The sequence below is a fragment of the Piliocolobus tephrosceles genome, chromosome 21 (assembly GCF_002776525.5).
Source record: "Piliocolobus tephrosceles isolate RC106 chromosome 21, ASM277652v3, whole genome shotgun sequence".
Classification (NCBI taxonomy): Eukaryota; Metazoa; Chordata; class Mammalia; order Primates; family Cercopithecidae; genus Piliocolobus; species Piliocolobus tephrosceles.
The window spans coordinates 18,764,664-18,786,817 of NC_045454.1; the positions used below are offsets into that span (position 1 = coordinate 18,764,664).

The 22,154-nt window shown below is 58.4% G+C and overlaps 2 protein-coding genes across 2 annotated transcripts in view; one reads left to right on the plus strand and one right to left on the minus strand.

Moving 5' to 3' along the window:
* The first annotated feature begins 905 nt into the window (after positions 1-905).
* On the plus strand, positions 906-14,797 carry CAPN12 (calpain 12). Its single transcript, XM_026447706.1, has 21 exons — positions 906-1,451; positions 1,906-1,975; positions 2,667-2,785; positions 4,021-4,154; positions 4,981-5,149; positions 6,543-6,617; positions 6,686-6,771; positions 6,842-6,916; positions 7,546-7,709; positions 7,796-8,031; positions 8,580-8,591; positions 8,781-8,989; positions 9,180-9,222; positions 9,294-9,353; positions 9,845-9,902; positions 10,324-10,394; positions 10,504-10,566; positions 10,925-11,003; positions 13,759-13,875; positions 13,959-14,017; positions 14,105-14,797. Exons 1-21 carry the CDS (start codon positions 1,215-1,217, stop codon positions 14,129-14,131), a joined length of 2,163 nt encoding a protein of 720 aa, XP_026303491.1. The 5' UTR covers positions 906-1,214; the 3' UTR covers positions 14,132-14,797.
* Positions 14,448-22,154, minus strand: part of ACTN4 (actinin alpha 4) — an 89,090-nt gene continuing 81,383 nt past the window's right edge. Inside the window, exons 13-21 of the mRNA XM_023229339.2 lie at positions 21,587-21,695; positions 21,232-21,372; positions 20,970-21,152; positions 20,743-20,877; positions 19,065-19,244; positions 17,886-18,032; positions 16,947-17,027; positions 15,833-15,991; positions 14,448-15,712 (exon numbers count right to left, since the gene is read on the minus strand). Of these exons, the coding sequence (XP_023085107.1) occupies positions 15,554-15,712; positions 15,833-15,991; positions 16,947-17,027; positions 17,886-18,032; positions 19,065-19,244; positions 20,743-20,877; positions 20,970-21,152; positions 21,232-21,372; positions 21,587-21,695 (1,294 nt within the window). The 3' untranslated portion in view covers positions 14,448-15,553. The remainder of the gene's footprint in view (positions 15,713-15,832; positions 15,992-16,946; positions 17,028-17,885; positions 18,033-19,064; positions 19,245-20,742; positions 20,878-20,969; positions 21,153-21,231; positions 21,373-21,586; positions 21,696-22,154) is intronic.

A 22,154-nucleotide genomic window follows, 5' to 3' on the forward strand; every position in this document is an offset into this window, starting at 1 on the left:
GTTACAGGGACAGAGAGAAAGATGGAGAGGAAGAGACAGGGAGGCAGACACAAGACACACTGACAGGTTCTGAGGGAGGAGGGGCTGGGGGCCTGGACTCCTGGGTCTGACAGGTACAGAGAGGAACAGACACATGCTGAAAGAGACACAAAGATAGAGGGGCTGGGTGTGGTGGCTCACAACAGTAATCCCAACACTTTGGGAGACCAAACGGGGAGGAGCACTTGAGTCCAGGAGTTCAAGACCAGTCTGGGCAACAAAGTGAGATCCCCACCCCATCTCTACCAAAAAAAAAAAAGAAGGGGAGAGGGGTGGAGACAGGGAAATACAGAGACACAGATATTGCCAGAAACAAAAAATAAGAAAGGGCTGGATGCAGTAGCTCACACCTTAATCCCAGCTCTCTGGGAGGCTGAAGCAGGAGGATCACTTGAGGCCAGAAGTTCAAGACCAGCCTGGGGAACATATGGGACCGTCCCTGTCACCCTCCAGTAAAATTTTTACTACTTAAAAATTTTTTTTTAATTAACAAAACCTGACTGGGCACGGTGGCTCACACCTGTCATCCCAGCACTTTGGGAGGCCGAGGTGGGCGGATTGCTTGAGGCCAGAAGTTCAAGACCAGCCTGGCCAACATGGTGAAATCCCTTCTCTACCAAAAAATACAAAAGGTAGCCTGGCATGATGGCATGAGCCTGTAATCCCAGCTACTCGGGAGGCTGAGGCAGGAGAATCACTTGAACCTAGAAGGCGGAGGTTGCAGTGAGCTGAGATCGTGCACTCCAGACAGTGATGGAGAAGAAACATGAAGTCGGGGAGAGAGGCAGTCTGAGAGATAGACACTGAGGTAAACCCGCCTCCTTCCCCAGCCCCACAGGCATAAGTAGGCAGAAGCTCACCCCTACACTGACCTCCTTCTTGGTGCTCTCACAGCAGCAGCCGGTTCTCCCTCAGCTCTGCCCGCCTTCTCTCCTGCTGCTGGCCAAGCCCATTAAGTTGCTACCTTGGCCACAACTGAAGGCCCCACGCCCTGGGGAGAAAACCACTGAAGAGGCGTCCCTGCTCCCCAGCACCCCAAACCATCAATTAATATTAACGAGTGAAGGCTCCTCACTGCCCAAAGACCCCCACTGGGGCTCCGAGGAGGAGAGGCCCCGCCCCCGTGACTCAGGAGGTTAAAGGGCCTGGTGCCAGCTTCTGAGACCAGTGTCCAGATGGCGTGCAGCAGTGGGAGGGTCACCATCCAGCTCGTGGACGAGGAGGCTGGGGTCGGAGCTGGGGGCCTGCAGCTCTTTCGGGGCCAGAGCTATGAGGCAATCCGGGCAGCCTGTCTGGATTCGGGGATCCTGTTCCGTGACCCTTACTTCCCTGCTGGCCCTGATGCCCTTGGCTATGACCAGCTGGGGCCTGACTCGGAGAAGGCCAAAGACGTGAAATGGATGAGGCCCCATGTAAAGTGTGGCTGGGGTCTGGGCTCCAGGGTCTGAGGGAGGAGGGCTGGGGACCTGGACTCCGGGGTCTGAGGGAGGGGGGGGGGGGACCTGGACCCCGGGGTCGGAGGGGGGGGGGGTGGGGGCCTGGACTCCTGGGTCTGAGGGAGGAGGGGGCTTGGACTTGGACTTCTGGGTCTGAGGGAGGAGGGGCTGGGCCTGGACTAATGGGTCTGAGGGAGGAGCATGCTGAGGATCTGGACTCCGGGGTCTGAGGGAGGAGGGGGCTACCATGGGACTGGCTTAGCACAGCTTCTGGAGACCCAGGGAAGCCATGCTCCTGCCCACAGGCTTCCAGGCCTTTCATGGGCTTGGAGGCCCTCACTGCTCTGGAGCAGCAGAGGCGGCAGGGCCCCGGCATGTGACCTTCCCTTCCTTTCTGGGGCTGAGGCCTGGAATCCCCCACCACCCACAGGAGTTCTGTGCTGAGCCGAAGTTCATCTGTGAAGACATGAGCCGCACAGATGTGTGTCAGGGGAGCCTGGGTGAGACCCTGAACCCACCTTGAGTCCTCAGATCTAGCCAGTTTCAGCTGGGATCCTGACAGCTCCATCCCTTGGTCCCCCTACTCCCGGCCCCTGGATCCCTCCTCAGTCTCTTCTCTCCCTAAGCCAGCCTGCCTGCCTGCCTGCCTTCCTTCCTTCCTTCCTTCCTTCCTTCCTTCCTTCCTTCCTTCCCTCCCTCCTTCCTTTTCTTTTTTCTTTTCTTTCTTTCTTTCTCTTTCTTTCTTTCTCTTTTCTTTTTCTGTTTGTCTCCTTTCTTTCTCCTTCCTTCCTTCCCTCCTTCTTTCTCTCTGTCTCTTTCCCTCCCTCCCTCCCTCCCTCCCTTCCTTCTTTCTTTCTTCCTTTCTTCTTTCAATGGGGTCTCACTCTGTCACCCATTCTGGAATACAGTGGCACCATCATAGCTCACTGCAGCCTTGACCTCCTGGACTCAAGCAGTCTTTCTGCCTCAGCCTCCCAAGTAGCTGGGACTACAGGTGCATGCCATCATGCCCAGCTAATTTTTAAATTTTCTTGTACTGGAGTCTTGCCATGTTGGCCAGGCTGGTCTTGAACTCCTAGGCTCAAGTGATCTTCCTGCCTCGGCCTCCCAAAGTGCTAGGATTACAGGCGTGAGCCACCGCGCCCGGCCTCCGTCCTTCCCTCCTCACCTAATCCTGGCCTTTCCTCCCAGGTAACTGCTGGTTCCTTGCGGCCGCCGCCTCCCTTACTCTGTATCCCCGGCTCCTGCGCCGGGTGGTCCCTCCTGGACAGGATTTCCAGCATGGCTACGCAGGTGTCTTCCACTTCCAGGTACAGCTCAGTTCCTCTGCCCATGCCTCAGTTTTCCCCGTGGGGACTTGGTGATATGGATTTCTTTCTTTTTATTTTATTTTATTTCATTTTATTTCATTTCATTTCATTTCATTTCAATTTCATTTCATTTCATTTTATTTATTTTATTTTTGAGACAGCGTCTTGCTCTGTCGCCCAGGCTGGAGTGCAGTGGCTGGATCTCAGCTCACTGCAACCTCCGCCTCCCGGGTTCACGCCATTCTCCTGCCTCAGCCTCCCGAGCAGCTGGGACTACAGGCGCCTGCCACCTCGCCCGGCTAGTTTTTTTTTTTTATTTTTTAGTAGAGACGGGGTTTCACCGGGTTAGCCGGGATGGTCTCAATCTCCTGATCTCGTGATCCGCCCGTCTCGGCCTCCCAAAGTGCTGGGATTACAGGCTTGAGCCACCGCGCCCGGCGGACTTCTTTCTTTCTTTCTTTTTTCTGAGATGGAGTCTCACTCTGTCACCCAGGTTGGAGCGCAGTGGCGCAATCTCGGCTCACTGCAACCTTCGCCCCCACCCCTGGGTTCAAGCAATTCTCTGCCTCAGCCTCCTGAGTAGCTAGGATTACAGGCACCCACCACCATGCCCAGATAATTTTTTTTGTTTTTGTTTTTGTTTTTTTTTTTGAGACGGAGTCTCGCTCTGTGGCCCAGACTGGAGTGCAGTGGCACAATCTCAGCTCACTGCAAGCTCCGCCTCCCGGGTTCACGCCATTCTCCTGCCTCAGCCTCCCGAGTAGCTGGGACTACAGGCGCTCGCCACCACGCCCGGCTAGTGTTTTGTATTTTTAGTAGAGACGGGGTTTCACTGTGTTAGCCAGGATGGTCTCGATCTCCTGACCTCGTGATCTGCGTGTCTCGGCCTCCCAAAGTGCTGGGATTACAGGCGTGAGCCACCGCGCCCGGCCTTTTTTGTATTTTTAGTAGAGACGGGGTTTCACCATCTTAGCCAGGCTGTTCTCAAATTCCTGACCTTGTGATCCACCCACTTCGCTGGGATTACAGGTGTGAGCCACCACACCTGGCTGGTGATATGGATTTCATAGTTAACATTGACTTGGATTTCATTGTTAACATTAACATTAACTATGTTAACATTAACATAGTTAACTGACTCTGGGACTGGCACAGCAGAGTCAGGGCCCAGAGGCAGGGTCCAGGCAGGGTTGGAGGTTGGAAGCCGAGTCTGGCCCTGCATCTTCTCCCGCCAGCTCTGGCAGTTTGGCCGCTGGGTGGACGTCGTGGTGGATGACAGGCTGCCTGTGCGCGAGGGGAAGCTGATGTTCGTGCGCTCGGAACAGCGGAACGAGTTCTGGGCCCCACTCCTGGAGAAGGCCTATGCCAAGTGAGGACCCCAATTCCAACCAGCTGCAGCCCCAAGTCCCCACAGCAGGCACCAAGCCACAGGGGGCACCCAGAGCCTCCAAGCTCTGCAGTCCTCCAGACACCCCACCAAGAATCCCAAACCAAGTGACAACCCCCAGAACCCTCAAATCACATCACCTGAGCAATTTCACATCTTTTTTTTTCTTTTTTTGAGACGGAGTCTCACTCTGTCACCCAGGCTGGAGTGCTGTGGTGCGATCTTGGCTCACTGCAACCTTAGCCTCCCGGGTTCAAGCAATTCTCCTGCCTCAGCCTCCTGAGTAGCTGGGATTACAGGTGCCCACCACCACACCTGGCTAATTTTTGTATTTTTAGTAGAGACGGGGTTTCACCGTGTTGGCCAGGCTGGTCTCGAACTCCTGACCTCAGGTGATCCACTTGTCTCGGCTTCCCAAAGTGCTGGGATTACAGGCATAAGCCACCATGCCCGGCCAAGAGTTTGAAATTGTTTTAGCTGGGTGTGGCAGTGTGTACCTGAGGGCCCACCTCCTCGGGAGGCTGAGGTGGGAGGAGGATCGCTTGAACCCAGGAGTCTAAGGCTACGCCACTGCACTCCGGCCTGGGCCACAGGGTGAGACCCTGAAAAAAGTCTCAAAACTTCAGGAATTTCCCCTGGGGATTCTAGACCCTGAGATAGAGGCCCCTGCAGATCCCAGGGCAGGGATGCCTGAGATGCTCATACTTGCCTCAACCCTTGGTGATATGGATTTCTTTCTTTTTATTTTATTTTATTTTATTTTATTTCATTTTATTTTATTTCATTTCATTTCAATCTGCTCCCACAGGCTCCACGGCTCTTACGAGGTGATGCGGGGCGGTCACATGAATGAGGCTTTTGTGGACTTCACAGGCGGCGTGGGTGAGGTGCTCTATCTGAGACAAAACAGCATGGGGCTCTTCTCTGCCCTGCGCCATGCCCTGGCCAAGGAGTCCCTCGTGGGCGCCACTGCCCTGGTAAGAGACCTGGACTCCCATGCGGAACCCCCACCAGGACCAGAGCACAGTCAGGGGTGTGGTGGGGTGGGCGGAGTGCTTCCTCTGTTCTTCTCTTCTCTGCTTCTGTTACTGGCTTAGGCTCGCTCATAAATCTAATTAGTCAAAAATAAATTCATTTGCTCTCATGAATCAGGGGCTTCAGGCACAGCTGGATCCAGATGCTGAGGGTGTTGCAACTATGTTTGTTTATTTCCCGTTCTGCGTTAGGGTCACTCTCAGCCAGGCTCTCCCCTCATGGGCATAAAAGGGTCCCCCATAGTTGCAGGTATCTCCTACCACCCCAGGGGTTATTTAAAAAAAAAAAAAAAAAAAAGAGTACATCTTTCTGAGAATTTCAGTAAAAGTCCCAGGAATGATTCTCGTGGGCTTAGCTTGGGTCATGTGTTCATCTGTGACCCCATGACACACTCATTCATTCATTGAGTTAGTCTAACTCCTTCACTCATTAATTTACTTAAATCCTCTACTGAGTTACTGCTTCTCTTTTTCTTTTGTGTCTGTCTCTCTCTTCTGTATCTTTCTCTCTATGTCTCTGTCTGTCTGCTCTTTCCATCTATTTTGTTTGGTTTTGTTTTGAGATGGAATCTTTCTGTGTCACCCACCTTGGCTCGCTGCAACCTCCGCCTCCTGAATTCAAGCAATTTTCCTGCTTCAGCCTCCCGAGTAGCTGGGACTACAGGCGCATGCCACCATGCCCGGCTAATGTTTTGTAGTTTTAGTAGAGATGGGGTTTCATCATGTTAGCCGGGATAGTCTCAATCTCCTGACCTCATGATCCACCTGCCTCGGCCTCCCAAAGTGCTGGGATTACAGGTGTGAGCCACCACTCCAGGCCCTCTTTCCATCTATTTTGTTTTTGTTTTTGGAGACAGGATCTCATCTCACTCTGTCACCCAGGTTGGAGTGCAGTAGTGTCATCATAGCTCACTATAGCCTTGACCTCTGGGCTCAAGGGATTCTCCTGCCTCAGCCTCCGGAATAGCTGGGACCACTGATGAGCACCACCACCATGCCTGTCGAATTTTTAAATTTTTTGTAGACTTGGGGTCTTGCTATGTTGTCCAGGCTAGTCTTGGACTCCTGGCCTCAAGCAGTCCTTCCACCTCGACCTCCCTAAGTGCTGGGATTACAGGCATGAGCCTGTACCTCTCCTTTGGCCTCATTTCCATCTCCCTTCCTCTTCTTTTCTCTGTTGCCTTCAGTCACTAACCCTGACATGGTCTCTGAGCTGTGTGCCATTCAGTTCAATGCTCTGGTTGGCTCCTGCCTTGGTGGCAGGAGGTTGGGGGCAGGGAGGAGCAGCTGCCCTCCTGTCCCCCACCTCGGCCTCACCATCCCATCCCCTGCCCAGAGTGATCGGGGCGAGTACCGCACAGAAGAAGGCCTGGTGAAGGGACACGCGTATTCCGTCACGGGCACACACAAGGTGAGTGTCCCCATGGGGGGGCGGCAGGCCACGTCCGGGCATCATCCCCACTGATGACGCTGCCCCAGGTGTTCCTGGGCTTCACCAAGGTGCGGCTGCTGCGGCTGCGGAACCCATGGGGCCGCGTGGAGTGGACCGGGGCCTGGAGCGACAGGTGGGATGGGTCTGGGGTGGGTGTGGGGCTGGACCCCACCTGCCCGCCCCTCACACTGCAGTCTCTCCAGCTGCCCACGCTGGGACACACTCCCCACCGAGTGCCGCGATGCCCTGCTGGTGAAAAAGGAGGATGGCGAGTTCTGGTCAGTTCATCAGGGTCCCAGCTCTGCCTCTTGGGAGGGTCTCCGTGCCAAGGGGCTCAGGGAGGGGTGCGCCCCGATGGAAGGATGGGTCCTAATAAGGAGAAACTGTGTACATCGGTGGTAATTTTGGGGCCAGGTTCCATTTTGGAAAGTCAAGGAAGAATTGGTAGTAATGTTAGATAGAGTGCCACTGATGGAGTGGGTTAAAAAAAGTAGTAATGTTAGGGGAATTTGAAGGCATAGTTACCTGTGGAGGGTGTAGTATTTAGGGCAATGGAGGAAGGCTTGGTGATATTTAGGGCATTTCTTGAGATTTGGCAATGTTGAGGGGCTGAAGGATACTTGTTGGTAATTCAGAGTCTACGGGTCTTGCTGTTTGGGGGTTGGTGGCAATTTAACAATATTTGGGGGCAGCTTGTGAATCTTGGCGATTTGTGGGGTGTGTCTGAGGACTTGGAGGAATTTGGGGGAGCTAGAGGCCCAGCTATTTGGGGGTTATTTCTGGAACCTGAAGGGTATTTGGCAATATTTAAGAAATGTGGGAGGCTTTGGGATCTGGGAGTGATTTCCGGGATCTTGGGACCCCCTCGAGGTGCGGCCGGGCAAGGTCTGACTGGGCCACCGTGCAGGATGGAGCTGCGGGACTTCCTCCTCCACTTCGACACGGTGCAGATCTGCTCGCTGAGCCCGGAGGTGCTGGGCCCCAGCCCGGAGTGGGGCGGCTGGCACGTCCACACCTTCCAAGGCCGCTGGGTGCGCGGCTTCAACTCCGGAGGGAGCCAGCCTAATGCTGGTGAGGCCTGAGGGGCCCTGAGAGGCTTGCCGGGGTAGGGGGCGCTGTGGCCAGCTGGGAAACCCCCTTTCTTCCTCCTCCCCTAGAAACGTTCTGGACCAATCCTCAGTTCCGTTTAACGCTGCTGGAACCCGACGAGGAGGAGGAGGACGAGGAGGAGGAAGGGCCCTGGGGGGGTTGGGGAGCTTCAGGGGCGTGGGGCCCGGCGCGGGGGGGCCGCACGCCCAAGTGCACCGTCCTTCTGTCCCTCACCCAGCGCAACCGACGGCGCCTGAGAGCCAAGGGCCTCACTTTCCTCACCGTGGGCTTCCACGTGTTCCAGGTGAGGTCCTGGGTAGAGCTGAGGCTCCAGGGAACCCGGAGGATAGAGGGGCGGGGCCAAGGGGAAGAGGGGAGGTGTGGAGGGCGGGGCCAAGGGGGAGGAGGGGAGTGGTAGAGGGGTGGGACTGAGGGGGATCGGGGAGGAGTGGAGGAGCGGGAGCCAAGAGGGGACGGCGCGGGAGGAGAGTAGGGGTAGAGTAGGGCTGGGGGCCAGGTCTCAGAGGGGGAGAGGGAGCTAAGGGAATGAGAGAGAGGGGCTCAGGGACAGACTGAGAGGCGAGGTTAGGGACAGAGAGAGACTGGAGGTTAGAAGGGCCGGTGGCCGCCGAAGCATTAAGAGGGGGGCGGGGGGGGCAGAGGGGGAGGGAGGGGTTGTTGGGGGGGGGGGGGCGAGGGCCTGGGTCGGGGACGGCGGGGCAAAGGTTCAATAGGGTCTAATAGGACGGAGAAGGAGGGAGAGGGCAGAGAGGTGAGGAAGGGCAGGGAGGGGACCCTGAGCGGCGGCCACCCCTCCCCTGCCCCGACGCCCCTTGCTCTTGCTTCTTTCAGATTCCAGAGGAGGTGAGTGGGATGGGGTCAACCGGCCCTGGGGCTTGGTCAACCTGCGCTGGGCGTGGGGGGCAGAGCTGGGGTCCGGGGGCAGGGAAGGCTTGGACGGGGGTTGGGCAGGGTGGACGGGGAGGGCTGGAGGGTGCGGGGCTGAAGGGCCGCAGGTGAGGCTGGTCCGTGGTCACGCCGCCCCGTTCCCAGCTGCTGGGCCTCTGGGACTCCCCGCGCAGCCGCGCGCTCCTGCCCCGGCTGCTGCGCGCCGACCGCTCGCCCCTCAGCGCCCGCCGCGACGTGAGCCGCCGCTGCCGCCTGCGCCCGGGCCACTACCTGGTGGTGCCGAGCACCGCCCACGCCGGCGACGAGGCCGACTTCACTCTGCGTGTCTTCTCCGAGCGCCGCCACACGGCCGTGTGAGTCCCGGGCACCCAAATCCGACCCCATGCCTGCCTGGACAGGCCCCGAGACCCCCGAGACCTGACCCGCCCCCAGGATCCCCCACCCCGCGAGGATGACCCCAGGGCCCCACGCGATTCCTCAGCTGAGACACAGCCCCAGCTGGGGCAAACAGCGCCCTCCCCACCTCCCATCTGTAATTTGCAGGGAGATCGACGACGTGATCAGCGCAGACCTGCAGGCTCTCCAGGTGGGGGCTGTTCCGGGAGGGGCACGATGGGGCGGGGATCTTGGCCTGAACTAAACTTCCCCGTGCCGCAGGGCCCCTGCCTGCCCCTGGAGCTGGGGTTGGAGCAGCTGTTTAAGGAGCTGGCTGGAGAGGTGAGGAGGGGGATTGGGCTGAGGGAGCATCCCGCTGCAGCCTCCCTTTGGGAATCCTCCTTCCCCCCACCTAGCATCTCAGGTGTCTCATTTTGCTTGCTTTTTCCTCCCTCCGGGCTTAAATCTCATGAACGTTTCTTAAATGCTCACAGCTCCTCCCTGCCTCAGGGCCTTGGGCTCAGTCCATACTGACCACCCTCTCCCTCCTGACACCTCCCGCCAGCCTCAGGCCTCATCTAAGGCTCCCAGCCCTGGAAGCTCTCCCTGACCCTCCCCCAGGCCGGTCTGCTGGCCCCCACCAGCTCCCACAGCCCCGTGCTTCCGCCATCACAGCCATGGCCCTGTGGGGACAGGCCTGTCTCCCCCGACTCCTGGAGCTGGCTCTGAGGCTCTGTCAGCCCCTGCCATGTCCCTAGCCCAGCCAAGCCCAGGGCCTGGCCCAGAGCAGCTGGATGAGCCAGTGGCCTCACAAGCCCTCTTTCCTGGACTAGGAGGAAGAACTCAATGCCTGTCAGCTCCACGCCTTACTAAGCATTGCCCTGGAGCCTGGTGAGTTGGCTGGGATGGGGGCAGGAGGAGGGATCTTAGCTAGGGGTCCTGCAACCAGAGCCCGCGCCGCCGATGTCTGTGAACCCACGGTGCTGCTGGGAGTTGGGCTCAGGAAGCCAGGGCTCAGCCTGGCAGCATCTCCCTGCAAGGGATCCTGTGTGGGCCAGCGACCTGGGCCACAGCCGCTCACAAGCTTCCCTTCTGCTGAGAGGCAAGGCTGCCTTGAGCACAGACTGGGCACCCCTGCCTGGGTTTGAATCCCAGCTCCGCTGGTCACAGCAGTCAGTGGCTCCCTGTGCCTCGGCTTCTATAACATGGGACTGACAACATCACCTGCTTGAGGGAGTCGTGTCCACATGGCCCTCAGAGTGGCGGCCAGAATGCAGGAAAGTGCTGTGGTTTGATTTTGCTTTTCCTGTAGCCAGGGTCCACACCCACACCCCCAGAGAGATCGGGCTCAGGACCTGTGAGCAGCTGCTGCAGTGTTTCGGGGTACATGGGGGGAAGTGCCTGAGTGAGGGAGTGGGGAAGGGGACACTGGGGTCTCTCCTCCCCTTCTGGAGAGATTGACCTTAACCAGAGGCCCCCACCCCCAACACAGCATGGGCAAAGCCTGGCCTTACACCACTTCCAGCAGCTCTGGGGCCACCTCCTGGAGTGGCAGGTGAGGTGGGAGACTGGGCCTCGTCCCAGAAAGAGAGAAACCTTTACTAACAGAGACATGGGCACCCTGTGGGCTATCAGAGCCCCAGGGAACGAGGGGGGCTGGACTATGCTGACTTGGAGGGATCTGGCTGGGATATCCCTGCCCCCGCCCAGCCTCAGCTTGTCCTCTGGGGACATTGCTTATTCGCATTTTACAGATTGGGAAACGGAAGTCCAAAGTGGTTAGGCTGCTTTCTGGGGGTCCACACCAGAAGAAAGGGAGTTGGGATGGGCACCAGGCTGTCTTGCCTGGCGGGCCCCATTTGCAGCCTTCTTCAAGGCCTGGGGGATAGCCCTGACTCATCCCTCCTGCCCAGGCCATATTCCACAAGTTCGATGAGGACGCCTCTGGAACCATGAACTCCTATGAGCTGAGGCTGGCGCTGAATGCAGCAGGTATGGACAAGGGTCCTGGGGTGGTCGTGGGGACAGGATCTGTTCTCTCCCATCCCATCGTCTCCAAGTCCCCCCGCTCAGCTGTGGCCCTCTGCACCGTGGCCATCCACAAGCCCACACCTTAGCTTGTCGCCAGCCCCTGCCAGGGGTTGGGTGGCCCTGAAAGAGGCCAAATAAGGAAGGAGGGCAAGGGGTGTTTGTGGGGTGGGGAGGACATGAAAGGGGGATGTGCCTGGTAGGGTGCTGGGGGAGAGAGAGGCTCCTCCAGGAAGGGGAAGATTAGGAGCTGGTGTCTGAGAGGCTCTGGCCCCCAGGGCAGCATGGTAGAACGTTCTGGATTCTGGTGCCACGAGGCTGGAATCCTCACTCTACCAACTCCAGGAGGGGCTCTGGGCACTTGACTCCATCTCTTCAAGCCTCTGTTTTTTTCTCTAAAATGGCCAGGGCCTGGTGTGGTGGCTCACACCTATGGTCCCAGCTACTCAGGAGGCTGAGGCTTGAGGATGGCTTGAGCCCGGGAGGCTGAGGCTGCCGTGAGCCCTGATTGTGCCTGAGCGACAGAGCAAGACCCTGACTTTCAAAAAAAAAAAAAAGCCAGTACCCAGGGTGGTGAACAGTCATCCATGGACTACGGGGCATAGTACTTAATGATCAGAGAACGCAGCTTTCGTTACCAAAAGCCAGAGCACCCCAAAGAGAGCCAGGCAATGGCCTCTGCTATGACGCTGAGTTCCTCCTGATGAGCTGGAACAAGCCCAGCACAACATCCTAACCAAGAAACGAAGTCAGAGAGAAAGGCTTTCCGTGGGCTCCAAGGCAGACGAGACAGTGCAGGACTGTCACCCTCAAGTGGAGGGGATTTGGAGAGTGGGCTGTTCCCAGATCCTCAACCCCACTCTGGGGCCTGTCTGCCACCACACAGCAGAGGGAGCCACAGGGAGATGGGGGCTGGGGCGACTGAGATGGAGTCGGAGAGCCAGAGGGAGAGGGTTTGGGTGTGGCTGGGAGTGTGAGACCCAGAGAAGGTGGTCAAGTGTTCAAGGATGTGTAAGTAAAGAGCCAGCCAGGCGTGGTGCCTCATGCCTGTAATGCCAGCGCTTTGGGAGGCTGAGGCAGGCAGATTGCTTGAGCCTAGGAGTTCAAGACCAGCTTGGGTAACACGGCGAGACCCCATCTCTACAAAAAATAAAACACAAAGCCAGGTGTGGTGGCACTTACCTGTAGCCCCAGCTGCTTGGGAGGATCGCACTCACCCTGCCCCTCTGCACAGGCCACTGCAGCCAGCACCTGGATGGGGGCAAGAGGGTCATCTGCTTGAGCCCAGGAGTCCAAGACCAGCCTGAGCAACATAGTGAGACCTCATCTTTATTTAAAAAAAAAAAAAAAAAAGAGGCTGGGCATGGTGGCTCATGTCTGTAATCCCAGCACTTCGGGAGGCCGAGGCGGGCGGATCACCTGAGGTGTCAGGAGTTCGAGACCAGCCTGGCTAACATGGTGAAACCCCAGTCTCTACTAAAAATACAAAATTAGCTGGGTGTGGTGGTACGTGCCTGTAATCCCAGCTACTTGGGAGGCTGAGACAGGAGAATCAGTTGAACCCGGGAGGCGGAGGTTGCCGTAAGCCGAGATCATGCCATTATACTCCAGCCTGAGCAACAGAACAAGACGCCATTAAAAAAAAAAAAAAAAAAAAAAAAAGCCCAAGTCAAAAGGGGGAGAGATGGGGTCAGAGATAGCCAAGGATTGGGAGATGTCGGGCAGAGAGGGAAAGGCTGGGCCCGAGATAGACAGGAACGGAGGTGAGGGAGCAAGGACTCACGGCAGGTGGCAGGTGGCAGGCTTGTGCTCATGCATCTGGCACCACTGAGTGCCTGTTACATGCCCGGAGTTATTCCAGGAAGAAGGAAACTGATAAAGTACCTTGAGAAGTTCTCAAACGGGAACTCCTGCAGGCAGCTGAGGGGCTCCAGTCCCTTCTCGGGTCCTTCCACCCCATCTGGCTGGGTTTTCCCATAGCCCTGGGCACAGCAGCCTCCACCCCTATGCCCGAGGGCAGATGAAGGCCAGAGGGAGCGTGACCTGGGGCAGGTCACCTGACCTCCTGCTAAACAGCACCTGGCACTGGGCACAGCATGGAATGGTGCTTACTTGGTAGATATTTGTGAAGAGAATGAACACATAGAATGGGGGTGAAGATGGGCTTTGGAAGCAGCAGAAGCCCACGAAGTGGTCCTTGGAACTGGGTTTGGCCACGTGGGAGACAAAGGAGAAGGTCATGAGGCACGACCTTGCATCTCAGAAGGGGTCAAGAACCCATTGTTTTGGGTTTTTGAAAGCTTCCAATGAGACTCCACCGCAGACACGGTTTCTCCGTAAAGAAACTGACTCCATATGGGATTGACGATATTTTTTGCTGCACAGAAATATCCTCCAGTGCCCACTGGCAAGGAGAAAGCCCCACAGGATTTAAGGAGTAACAGTACCCACACATCGAGTCACATGCCAGATGCTGTCCTGAGCGCTCTTGTCTTCACACACCCTATGGGGTCGGGGCTGTCTTAGTCCCCGTTTGGTGGATGAGGAAACAGGCCCAGGTCATCGAAGGGATCAGACCGTGCTTACCCTGCTGGGACGGGGCAGGGTTGGGGTGTGACACCCTGTGGCATCCGCATCCTCCCCGAGGAGGTGGGGTGGGGATGCAGTGCTGAGGTGGGTTCCCTGTGGGCCGCTGGGCTCAGAAGCAGCCTCCCTCTAGGCTTCCACCTGAACAACCAGCTGACCCAGGCTCTCACAAGCCGCTACCGGGATAGCCGTCTGCGCGTGGATTTTGAGCGGTTCGTGTCCTGTGTGGCCCAGCTCACCTGCGTCTTCTGTGAGTACCGCCCCTGGCATGGTGGGGCATGGGGGAAGGGGTACAGTGACTAGTGGGCACTCACCCTGCTCCTCTCTGCACAGGCCACTGCAGCCAGCACCTGGATGGGGGTGAGGGGGTCATCTGCCTGACCCACAGACAGGTGAGCCGGGTGGGAGGGACAGGGCGGCTCAGGCTTCCTCCTGGGAGCTCCCTGCCTCAAGCCCACTGTCTTCCTTCTCTTGCTTAGTGGATGGAGGCGGCCACCTTCTCCTAGAATCTCAGGACGGGCGCACCTGCTGCTTGGGGCGGGGTTGCTGTGCAAGACCACCTCCCTAGCCCCTGCCTGGCATGGGTGCTGCTCTCTCTGGCATCCACCCACCTGGAGCTGGTCTCTGGCCCCCACCACTCATGGCCGGGTGACTACTCTGGCCCGTGTGCTCCTCACTCAGAAACAAGGACAGTGACAGCCCCTCTTGAGTAGATGACACGAGCTAGTCCACGTTGACAGCTTAGGACAGTGCTAGCTCTGCCCTGGCTCTCCTAGGAGTGGAGGACAGACACGAGAGAGAAAAAAGATGACACTGCAGGAATCCTTCTTAAAAATATTACATGTTTTATTATCCTGTCCCCAGAGGGTGGTTTATCCAGAAACCGAGAAAAAAAATCAATCAGAATAAACTCAAAAAAAAAAAAAAAAAAGGGTAGGGGGAGCAAAACCATCAACCACCAGGCAGCCAGGCCAGCAGCCCACCTCCACCTCTGGAGGGTCCCCAGAGACCCTCGCCCGACGCAGACCCGGAGGAGCATCAGCAAGGGGCCCGGAAGAGAATCGGCTATGTCTTCATTGTGAGAGCAGGAGACGGCAGAGAGATGTTGCTAGGTGAATATATATTTATATAATAAATCCGTAAGTTAATAAGTAAATAGTAATCCTCTGAAAGTTTTTCTTTTTTATAGTTTTTTTTTTTTTGTGATGATTTTTTTTTTTTTTTTTGGTTTTTGTTGTTTTGTGTTTTTTTTTCTTTTTTTTTGGTCCTTAGAAAATCTGAGACACGTGAGGCCAAAGCAAGGCCGGAGCTGGTGGGATGGGGTGGGGGCCGGGGGGCCTGGTCTGCCAACTCAGCTTCTCTGCTGCGAAAGTGGGGTGCTGGTTGGGGCCCCCATCTCCTGGCAATGGCAAGTGAGTCTGGAGCAGGGAGGGGAGAGGGGCTGGGTGGGTCCCCAGCCGTCGGGTGGCGGTGGCGCCCTCTGCTGGCCCCTCGCAGGGCCCAGGAGTTTCCTGGACAAGGCACATGGGGCTTTGGCCTGGATGGGGGAGGCCTTGAAGGGACCTCAGGGCAAAAGGAAGAGACCTGGGTGTGGTGGGGCATCCCCAGGGCATGGAAGGGGCTGGTTTTGCTGTGGGAATCCACTGGCCCCTCCACGATGGTTAAAAAAACACAACACATCATACATATTTACCAGACCAGAAGCACTGGCCCCAAGTCTCCCCAGTCCCAACCTGGTCGGGGGGAACCTCCTGGCCAACCCAGAGAGAGAGAGGAGAGAGCCTGCCCCAGCCCCTCCCTGCCCGCCCACCCACCCGGAGGACTGCGGAGAGCTTTGCATAGATACAGAGTGGAGGAAGGGACTGTGGGGCTGCCCCGGCCCCTCCCGGAGGCCGTGGCGGGTGTTGGGTCCGGGTGTCTCCGGGGCCTCACAGGTCGCTCTCGCCATACAGGGCCGTGGAGAAGGACTTGTAGTCGAGGGCGCCGGGCACGGCGTCGGGGCCCTGGTACGGTGCCATGCGGGCAATGCAGTACTCAGCCTGGTCGGGGGGCAGCTCTCTCCGCAGCTCCTCAGCTGTGATGAAGTTCTGGGGCCAGCAGGGTGGGACTCTGAGCCATCCCCACCCACACGCTGGCCCCCTCAGCCCCTCCCACTGCAAGGTCCCCTCTCGTCAGCCCCCCATGAGCCTCGTAGGGGTCTCGCTCACCTTGTCCCCTGCCAGGACCTTGAAGGAGGCGATGACCTGGTCGGCTGTGTCGGTGTCGGTGGTCTCCCGAGACATGAAGTCGATGAAGGCTTGGAAGGTCACAAGGCCGCTGTGGTTGGGGTCAACCAGGCTCATGATGCGGTTGAACTCGGCCTCACCCTGCAAGGAGGGGGTGGGGTGGGGGACATGCGACATTGAGTGGGGCAGGGCAGCCAGGCCCACACTGGTGGGGTCTCCAGGGAAACAGCTGAGAGCAGGGCCCAACCCGCATGTGCGACCGCCCTGTTCCCCACCTGCTCCACTGGCTTTGGCCCCAGGCAGAGCCTGCCACTGCTCCGGCTGCCCCAGAGCCCCAAGCCCCAAGCCCCAAGCCCCCAGTGCCCCAGGCTGGGGAGCAGGGCCTCTCTGCACCCTCCGCTCCCGTGGTCTCCGACAGCAGGGAACTGGGGTCTGCTGCCCTCAGCCCAGGCTCACGAGTTAGCTCTGGAGGGTGGGGAAGAAAGAGAGAAAGAGAAAGAAAAGGGGGAGAGAGAGTGGGAGAGCTGCCCCCTCTCTCTGGAGACTTCTAGGGAAGAAGGGGGGCTGGGAAGTCATCGGAGGGACCCCACCCCGGCAGGTGCAGCAGAGGAAGAGGCAGGCACGGCTGCGCTGCTCGGGCGGAGGAGTGTCCCCGAGGACGAGGAAGCTCTGGAGGCGGTGAGGGGGAGAGGCAGGGGAGGAGGAGGAGGAGCAGGCGGCTGGGGAGACAGAGCTGCATACCAGGCTGTATCCTGTGGAGATAAGCAGAGCCCTGAAGTCATCGGAGTCCATGCTGCCTGTCTGCTTCTGCTCCGAGGACGCAGGCATAGCAGAGGAGGCCGGGCCCAGAGTAGGCAAGAGGGACCGCCCCATGTGCACAGCAGGCAGACAGGACAGTGGCGGGGAGCAGGGAGACAGCGGCCCCAAGAGACCAGGTAAGAGGGAAGGTGTCCAGGGAGATGCGGGCAGGGAGGCAAGAGAGCCGTGAGATGGCACACAGGATGGCAGGGGGGGGACGGCGAGGGGAGAAAGAGAGAAGGAGAGAGAGAGAGAGAGCAGTTAATGCCACGGTCCGCTGGGGCCCAGGGTGCAGTACCTGCCGGTCGTTCTCCACGTCGTAGCCCAGGCTGATGAGGCAGGCCTTGAACTCCTCGGGCCCCAGCGCCCCGCCATGGTCCTGCCGGGGCCATCCGAAGGCAGGTGTGCGGGAGGGGTGGCGGGCGTGGAGACCAGGATGAGGGATCGGGGTCACATGCAGAGGGCAGGGGGAAGGGACACGTAGGGGAGGGAAACACAGAGTTAGAGGTGACGTGGACAAGGAGATGGCCAGGGACGCACGGGGTGGGGGGCGGCGCGGGCCCCTTTCATCCTGCCCCCAACCTTGGAAGCTCAAAGGCAGGCAGAGGCCTCCCATACCTCTCTGCCCACAGCAGGGGTGGCAGCTGGATGCTACAGAATTGAGGACAAGTCCCAGGACTGGAGGGGCTGTCCTCCAGGAGGATAGGAGGGAGGGGGGCCCTCCTTGCCTTTGGGATTTGGAGTGGGACAGAAGGGACTGCACCCTGTCCTGGGGACACCAGGTGCAGAGCTGAGGCTGCACACTCCTCAGTCCGTCAGCCTGGCAGCGTGGGCTGGGGATGGCAGCAAACTGGCGCTCAGGGCCCCTCTGATGAGGCTGCCGGACCAAATCTGAATTCTAAAAGCAGTGCAGGGTGTCTGTGTCCAGGTTCACAGACCGGGTTGCAAAGCCTGGGTGTGCTGAGACTTCATCTGCCCCAGGGGTAGTGAGGATGTCAACCCAGAGGGCAGGACTTGGGACATCCGGCCCCCTGCCTGTGTGTGTGAAGTGGCCCAGGCTGGGGTCTCGGTGCCACACGGCCACACCCTGACAGTGGCAGGGCCCTGCTGGCCCTGAGAGTGGCGAGCGACGCTCAGCAACTGTGATGGGAAAGGACGGACAGATGCAGAGACGAGGGGGCGGGCTGGGACGGCAACGGCGGGAGGGGAGAGGCCGAAGAGGCGGCAGGCTGCTCACCTTGTCGAAGTGGTTGAAGGACGCCCGGAACTCCTGCATCTGCTCCTGGCTGATGCCCTTGGCGTCGCGGGTGAGGATCTGGTTCTCCACCTCGTTGATGGTACGGGCAATGGTGGTGAGCAGCTGCTCCCAGCCCACGCGAATGTGCTGCGGGAAGACAGGGGCGTGACTGTGGGCTGGGTGCTGTGAACTGTTCTCACTGTAGTGGGGATGTCCTTGGGAGCCTGCCCTGCCCTGGGGAAAGCCCTTGCTCTCCTGTACACCTCACGGAGGACATGGGCCATGGTGCCTCCCTGCTGCCTCTGCCAGCCACGAGGCTTAAGTCTCCACAGTAAGTGTGTTTCCCAGCTACGGGGGCAGCAGAAGGGCAAGGACCCATGACTCTTGTGCCGGGATCCCTGTGGAGACTGTTTGGACATAGTCTGGTCAATGTCTCACCACTGGCTCTGGGGGAAAAAACAAGCCAACTCTGGTTTGAGGCATCTGTGGACCTGTATGGGGTGAATCAAGAGTGTCCAAACTTTTGGCTTCTCAAGCTACCAATATGACAGTGACCAGCTTGCAACGTTCCTGGTGTGTTAGCCAGTGGCAGGCTCTGACCCTGAGCAAGGCTGATACTGCTGAGGCCACAGGGCAAACGGTGCCCTCCGTGGACCAGCTTGTCCTGTGAGGGGCATTGTCATGGTGATGAGAGCAGTGCTAGGGAAAGTGTAATTTTTTCAAAATGTCTAAACATTTTGATTTAGTCTTTTGTACGTTTTTTCTTGTTTTGAGACAGAGTCTCGCTCTTTTGCCCGGGCTGGAGTGCAGTGACTGGATCTCGGCTCACTGCAAGCTCCGCCTCCCGGGTTCACGCCATTCTCCTGCCTCAGCCTCCCGAGTAGCTGGGACTACAGGCGTCCACCACCTCGCCCGGCTAGTTTTTTGTATTTTTTAGTAGAGACGGGGTTTCACCATGTTAGCCAGGATGGTCTCGATCTCCTGACCTCGTGATCCGCCCGTCTCGGCCTCCCAAAGTGCTGGGATTACAGGCTTGAGCCACCGCGCCCGGCCAATAATTTTTAAACAGAGTGAAAAACAACAGACAGTAGACAGCTATCTTCTCACTGGCCCGAGCCATTTCCAGTGAGGAAGCCGGCCGTGCTGGTGGAAGGGCCAGCAGGCGGGGCGGCTGCGCACCTCCATGGTGTAGTTGGTGTGCTTGTTGTCGAAGATTAGGGCCTCCTGGATGAGCTGGTGCTGCTGCTCCAGCAGGTCCAGGTTGGGCTTGTAGTCTACGATGCTGCGTTCATACTGCTTCAGGTGGCTCAGCTGGTCCTCCAGGGTCCCGTTCATCTCAATGGAGATGCGCCCGATCTCCTATGGGGGTGGGTGCAGGCGGTGGGGTGAGGCTGGTGGGCCTGCCACCACTGACTACCTGGAGAAGCCCACTCGCGCTGTTGGGCTGCATCTCCCCCGGGGCCCCTCTGGCCTGGGGCTTTGGCCCGTGGGTCCCTGGGAGGGAAGGCCCACTGCTCATGACTGTCCCCTCCAGTCCTGCCCTCTCGTGTTAAAGCAGCTATGACTATGACAGGGAGGCTTTCTCTGCCAAGCACTCCCCGTGCCCAACTTCATTTTACCCTTGACCTCTTTGTGAGGCCAGGGCTGTGGCAAGCCCTGACTGCAGAGGTAGAAACCGAGGCTCACGGAGGACAGCTCAGTGCAGTTAGAGGCAGAGTTGGGGTCTGAACCCTGGCCTGGCCACGGCTCCTGACCTCGGGCACTCCATTTCTCGGCACCCACAAGTCCACATGCGGCGTGGATGGCATGAACCTCAGGTCTGGCCTGCCGGGCACCCAGACCCCCTCTCAGACTTGCTGGGTTTAAACGAGGTCACCTGCTGCCAGCCTGGTTGCCTAGCACGCCGTGAGTGCTCAGTGTGTGGTGGCCAGAGCTGCTATCAGAATGACAGCACTCATGTGGCTGGTGAGTCGGTGCAAAAAGCATTTGTTGAAAGAATAAAGTAACTGTTTTCTTTTTTTTTTTTTTTTTTTTTGAGACGGAGTCTTGCTCTGTCACCCAGGCTGGAGTGCAGTGGCCGGATCTCAGCTCACTGCAAGCTCCGCCTCCCGGGTGCACACCATTCTCCTGCCTCAGCCTCCCAAGTAGCTGGGACCACAGGCGCCGGCCACCTCGCCCGGCTAATTTTTTGTATTTTTAGTAGAGACGGGGTTTCACCGTGTTAGCCAGGGTGGTCTCGATCTCCTGACCTCGTGATCCGCCCGTCTCGGCCTCCCAAAGTGCTGGGATTACAGGCTTGAGCCACCGCGCCCGGCCAAAAGTAACTGTTTTCATCCCCATGTTAGAGCTGGGAAGACAGGATCAGATGTTCAATAGTGCCTGAGTCTCACAATCATCAGACCAGGGCATTCGGGGATCAAACCCACCTCCAGTCGACTCCTTAGCCAAGTTCCTCTCTGGAGGGCACTGCCACTTTTTTTTGTTTTTGAGACAGGGTCTCGCTGTCAGGCTGAAGTGCAGTGGCATGATCATAGCTTACAGCAGCCTTGACCTTCTTGGGCTGCGCACCACCATGCCCAGCTAATTTTTGTATTTTTTATAGAGTTGGGGGTCTCACTATGTTGCCCAGGCTGGTCTCGAACACCTGGACTCAAGCAATCCGCCCGCCTCAGCCTCCCCAGGTGCTAGGATTCCAGGCTCAAGCTCTGTGGACTCTCCTAACCCCGTAGGGTGATCATGGCCCCTGGGTGGTGAGAGTTGGGACCTGCTCTGCGAGGTGCCTCAGTCTGCAGGCCCTGGGCTGGCCGGGGATCCCCTCGGAACCTTCTCAGCTCTGCCGGGCTCAGCCGCGCCTCACCTCCATCTTGGTCTGGATCCAGGGCCCCACGACGTTGGCCTGGCTGGCAAACTGGCGGCGCAGGTGCTCGTTGGACTGCTGCTTGCTCTGCTCCTCCAGAAGGGCGTGGTCCCGTTTTGGCACCAGCTGCTGCACCTGGCAGAGGGGACGGGGCGCAGGAAAGGTCAGGAAGGTGGCCCCCAGTCCCGCCGTCCTGCCCCCAGCGCCTCCCGACGGCCCCGGCCCACCTTCTCCCACTTGGAGTTGATGATCTGCGGGGTGACGGTGGTGTAGGGGTTGCTGCCCGACAGCTTGATGTGGTTGCTCTCAGCGATCCTCTGGGCCTCCTTGTGGATGGCCAGGATGGCCTCACGCTCCCTGTCAGCGTCCGGCAAGGTGGACTTGAACTGGTCATGGGCTGAGATCAGGCCCTGGGGGAGAAGCTGGAGTGAGGGGGCGGCCCAGCCCTGCAGAGGCCTTTGGGAAGATGGGGGGCCGGGGGGCGCGGACCTCAATCTCCTCGATGGTATGGACGATGAACATGTCCTGGAGGTCCTCCATGGCGCTCTCCATCCAGTTGTTGAAGGGGGCCGCGCGCTTGGCGTACTCCAGGTGCAGCTGGTCGATGGCCTCCAGCTGTTTCTCTGTTTTCTGGTGTATGGGAGGGAAGAGGGCAGGGACAGAGGGAAGGCAAGTCAATATGTGAGCAGGAGGGGCAGGGAGGGGCCTGGAGGGCCCTGAGGAGTCAGAGAACATCCTCTGTGTGGGAGTTGTGGGGAGCTCACGGGTCTGGACACTATCTACACCACCAGCCCCAGGGCAGCAGGGGCACAGAGCTCCGTGGGTGATGTCACCCCCTCCTCACCTCCAGGGCTTCCCTGCGACTGTGCGTCAGAGAGCCGAGGGCGTCCCACTGGTCGCAGATCTTCTGGCACCGGGTGTTGACATTGTGGGAGTCGTAGTAATCCAGCTCGCTGCGGGCCGGGCAGAGAGCAGTGAGGCCCGGCAGGGACAAGTGGTGGCGGCTTGGACCCATCTACCCCCAGGATTCCCAGGCCGGGGTGTCAGGGCAGTCAACATTCCAGGATATCAACAACCAATCACTAATCAATCACCGCTTGGTTCTGGCCCGTGGGACCCCCAGGGTAGAAGGTCCCCAGCAGCAGAACAGACAGGACCCGGACAGCCCTCCCTTCTGTTCCTCCAGGGCTACCGTCCAGAAAGCTGCTTCAGGGACCGCCTATTCCTGAGCAGAGTAATGGGTTTCACATGGCGTTGCCCAGGGCCTGAGAAGGGGGCAGGCCTAGGGTTTATTTCAAGTCTGTTTCCTACGAGGTTCCAGGGGCTCCCCCATCACTGAGGAAGCTGCCTGTGTCCCACCCCCATACCCCTGAGGGTGCTGCATCTGTGGCCTTGCTCTCCTTGGCCTGGAT

Excerpts from the sequence above, each read along its gene's own strand:
- CAPN12 (XM_026447706.1), top strand. The coding sequence starts at position 1,215 with ATGGCGTGCAGCAGTGGGAGGGTCACCATCCAGCTCGTGGACGAGGAG. Across the intron at positions 1,452-1,905 it reads TGAAATGGATGAGGCCCCAT|GAGTTCTGTGCTGAGCCGAA; the intron begins GTAAAGTGTGGC and ends CACCACCCACAG. Across the intron at positions 1,976-2,666 it reads TGTGTGTCAGGGGAGCCTGG|GTAACTGCTGGTTCCTTGCG; the intron begins GTGAGACCCTGA and ends CTTTCCTCCCAG.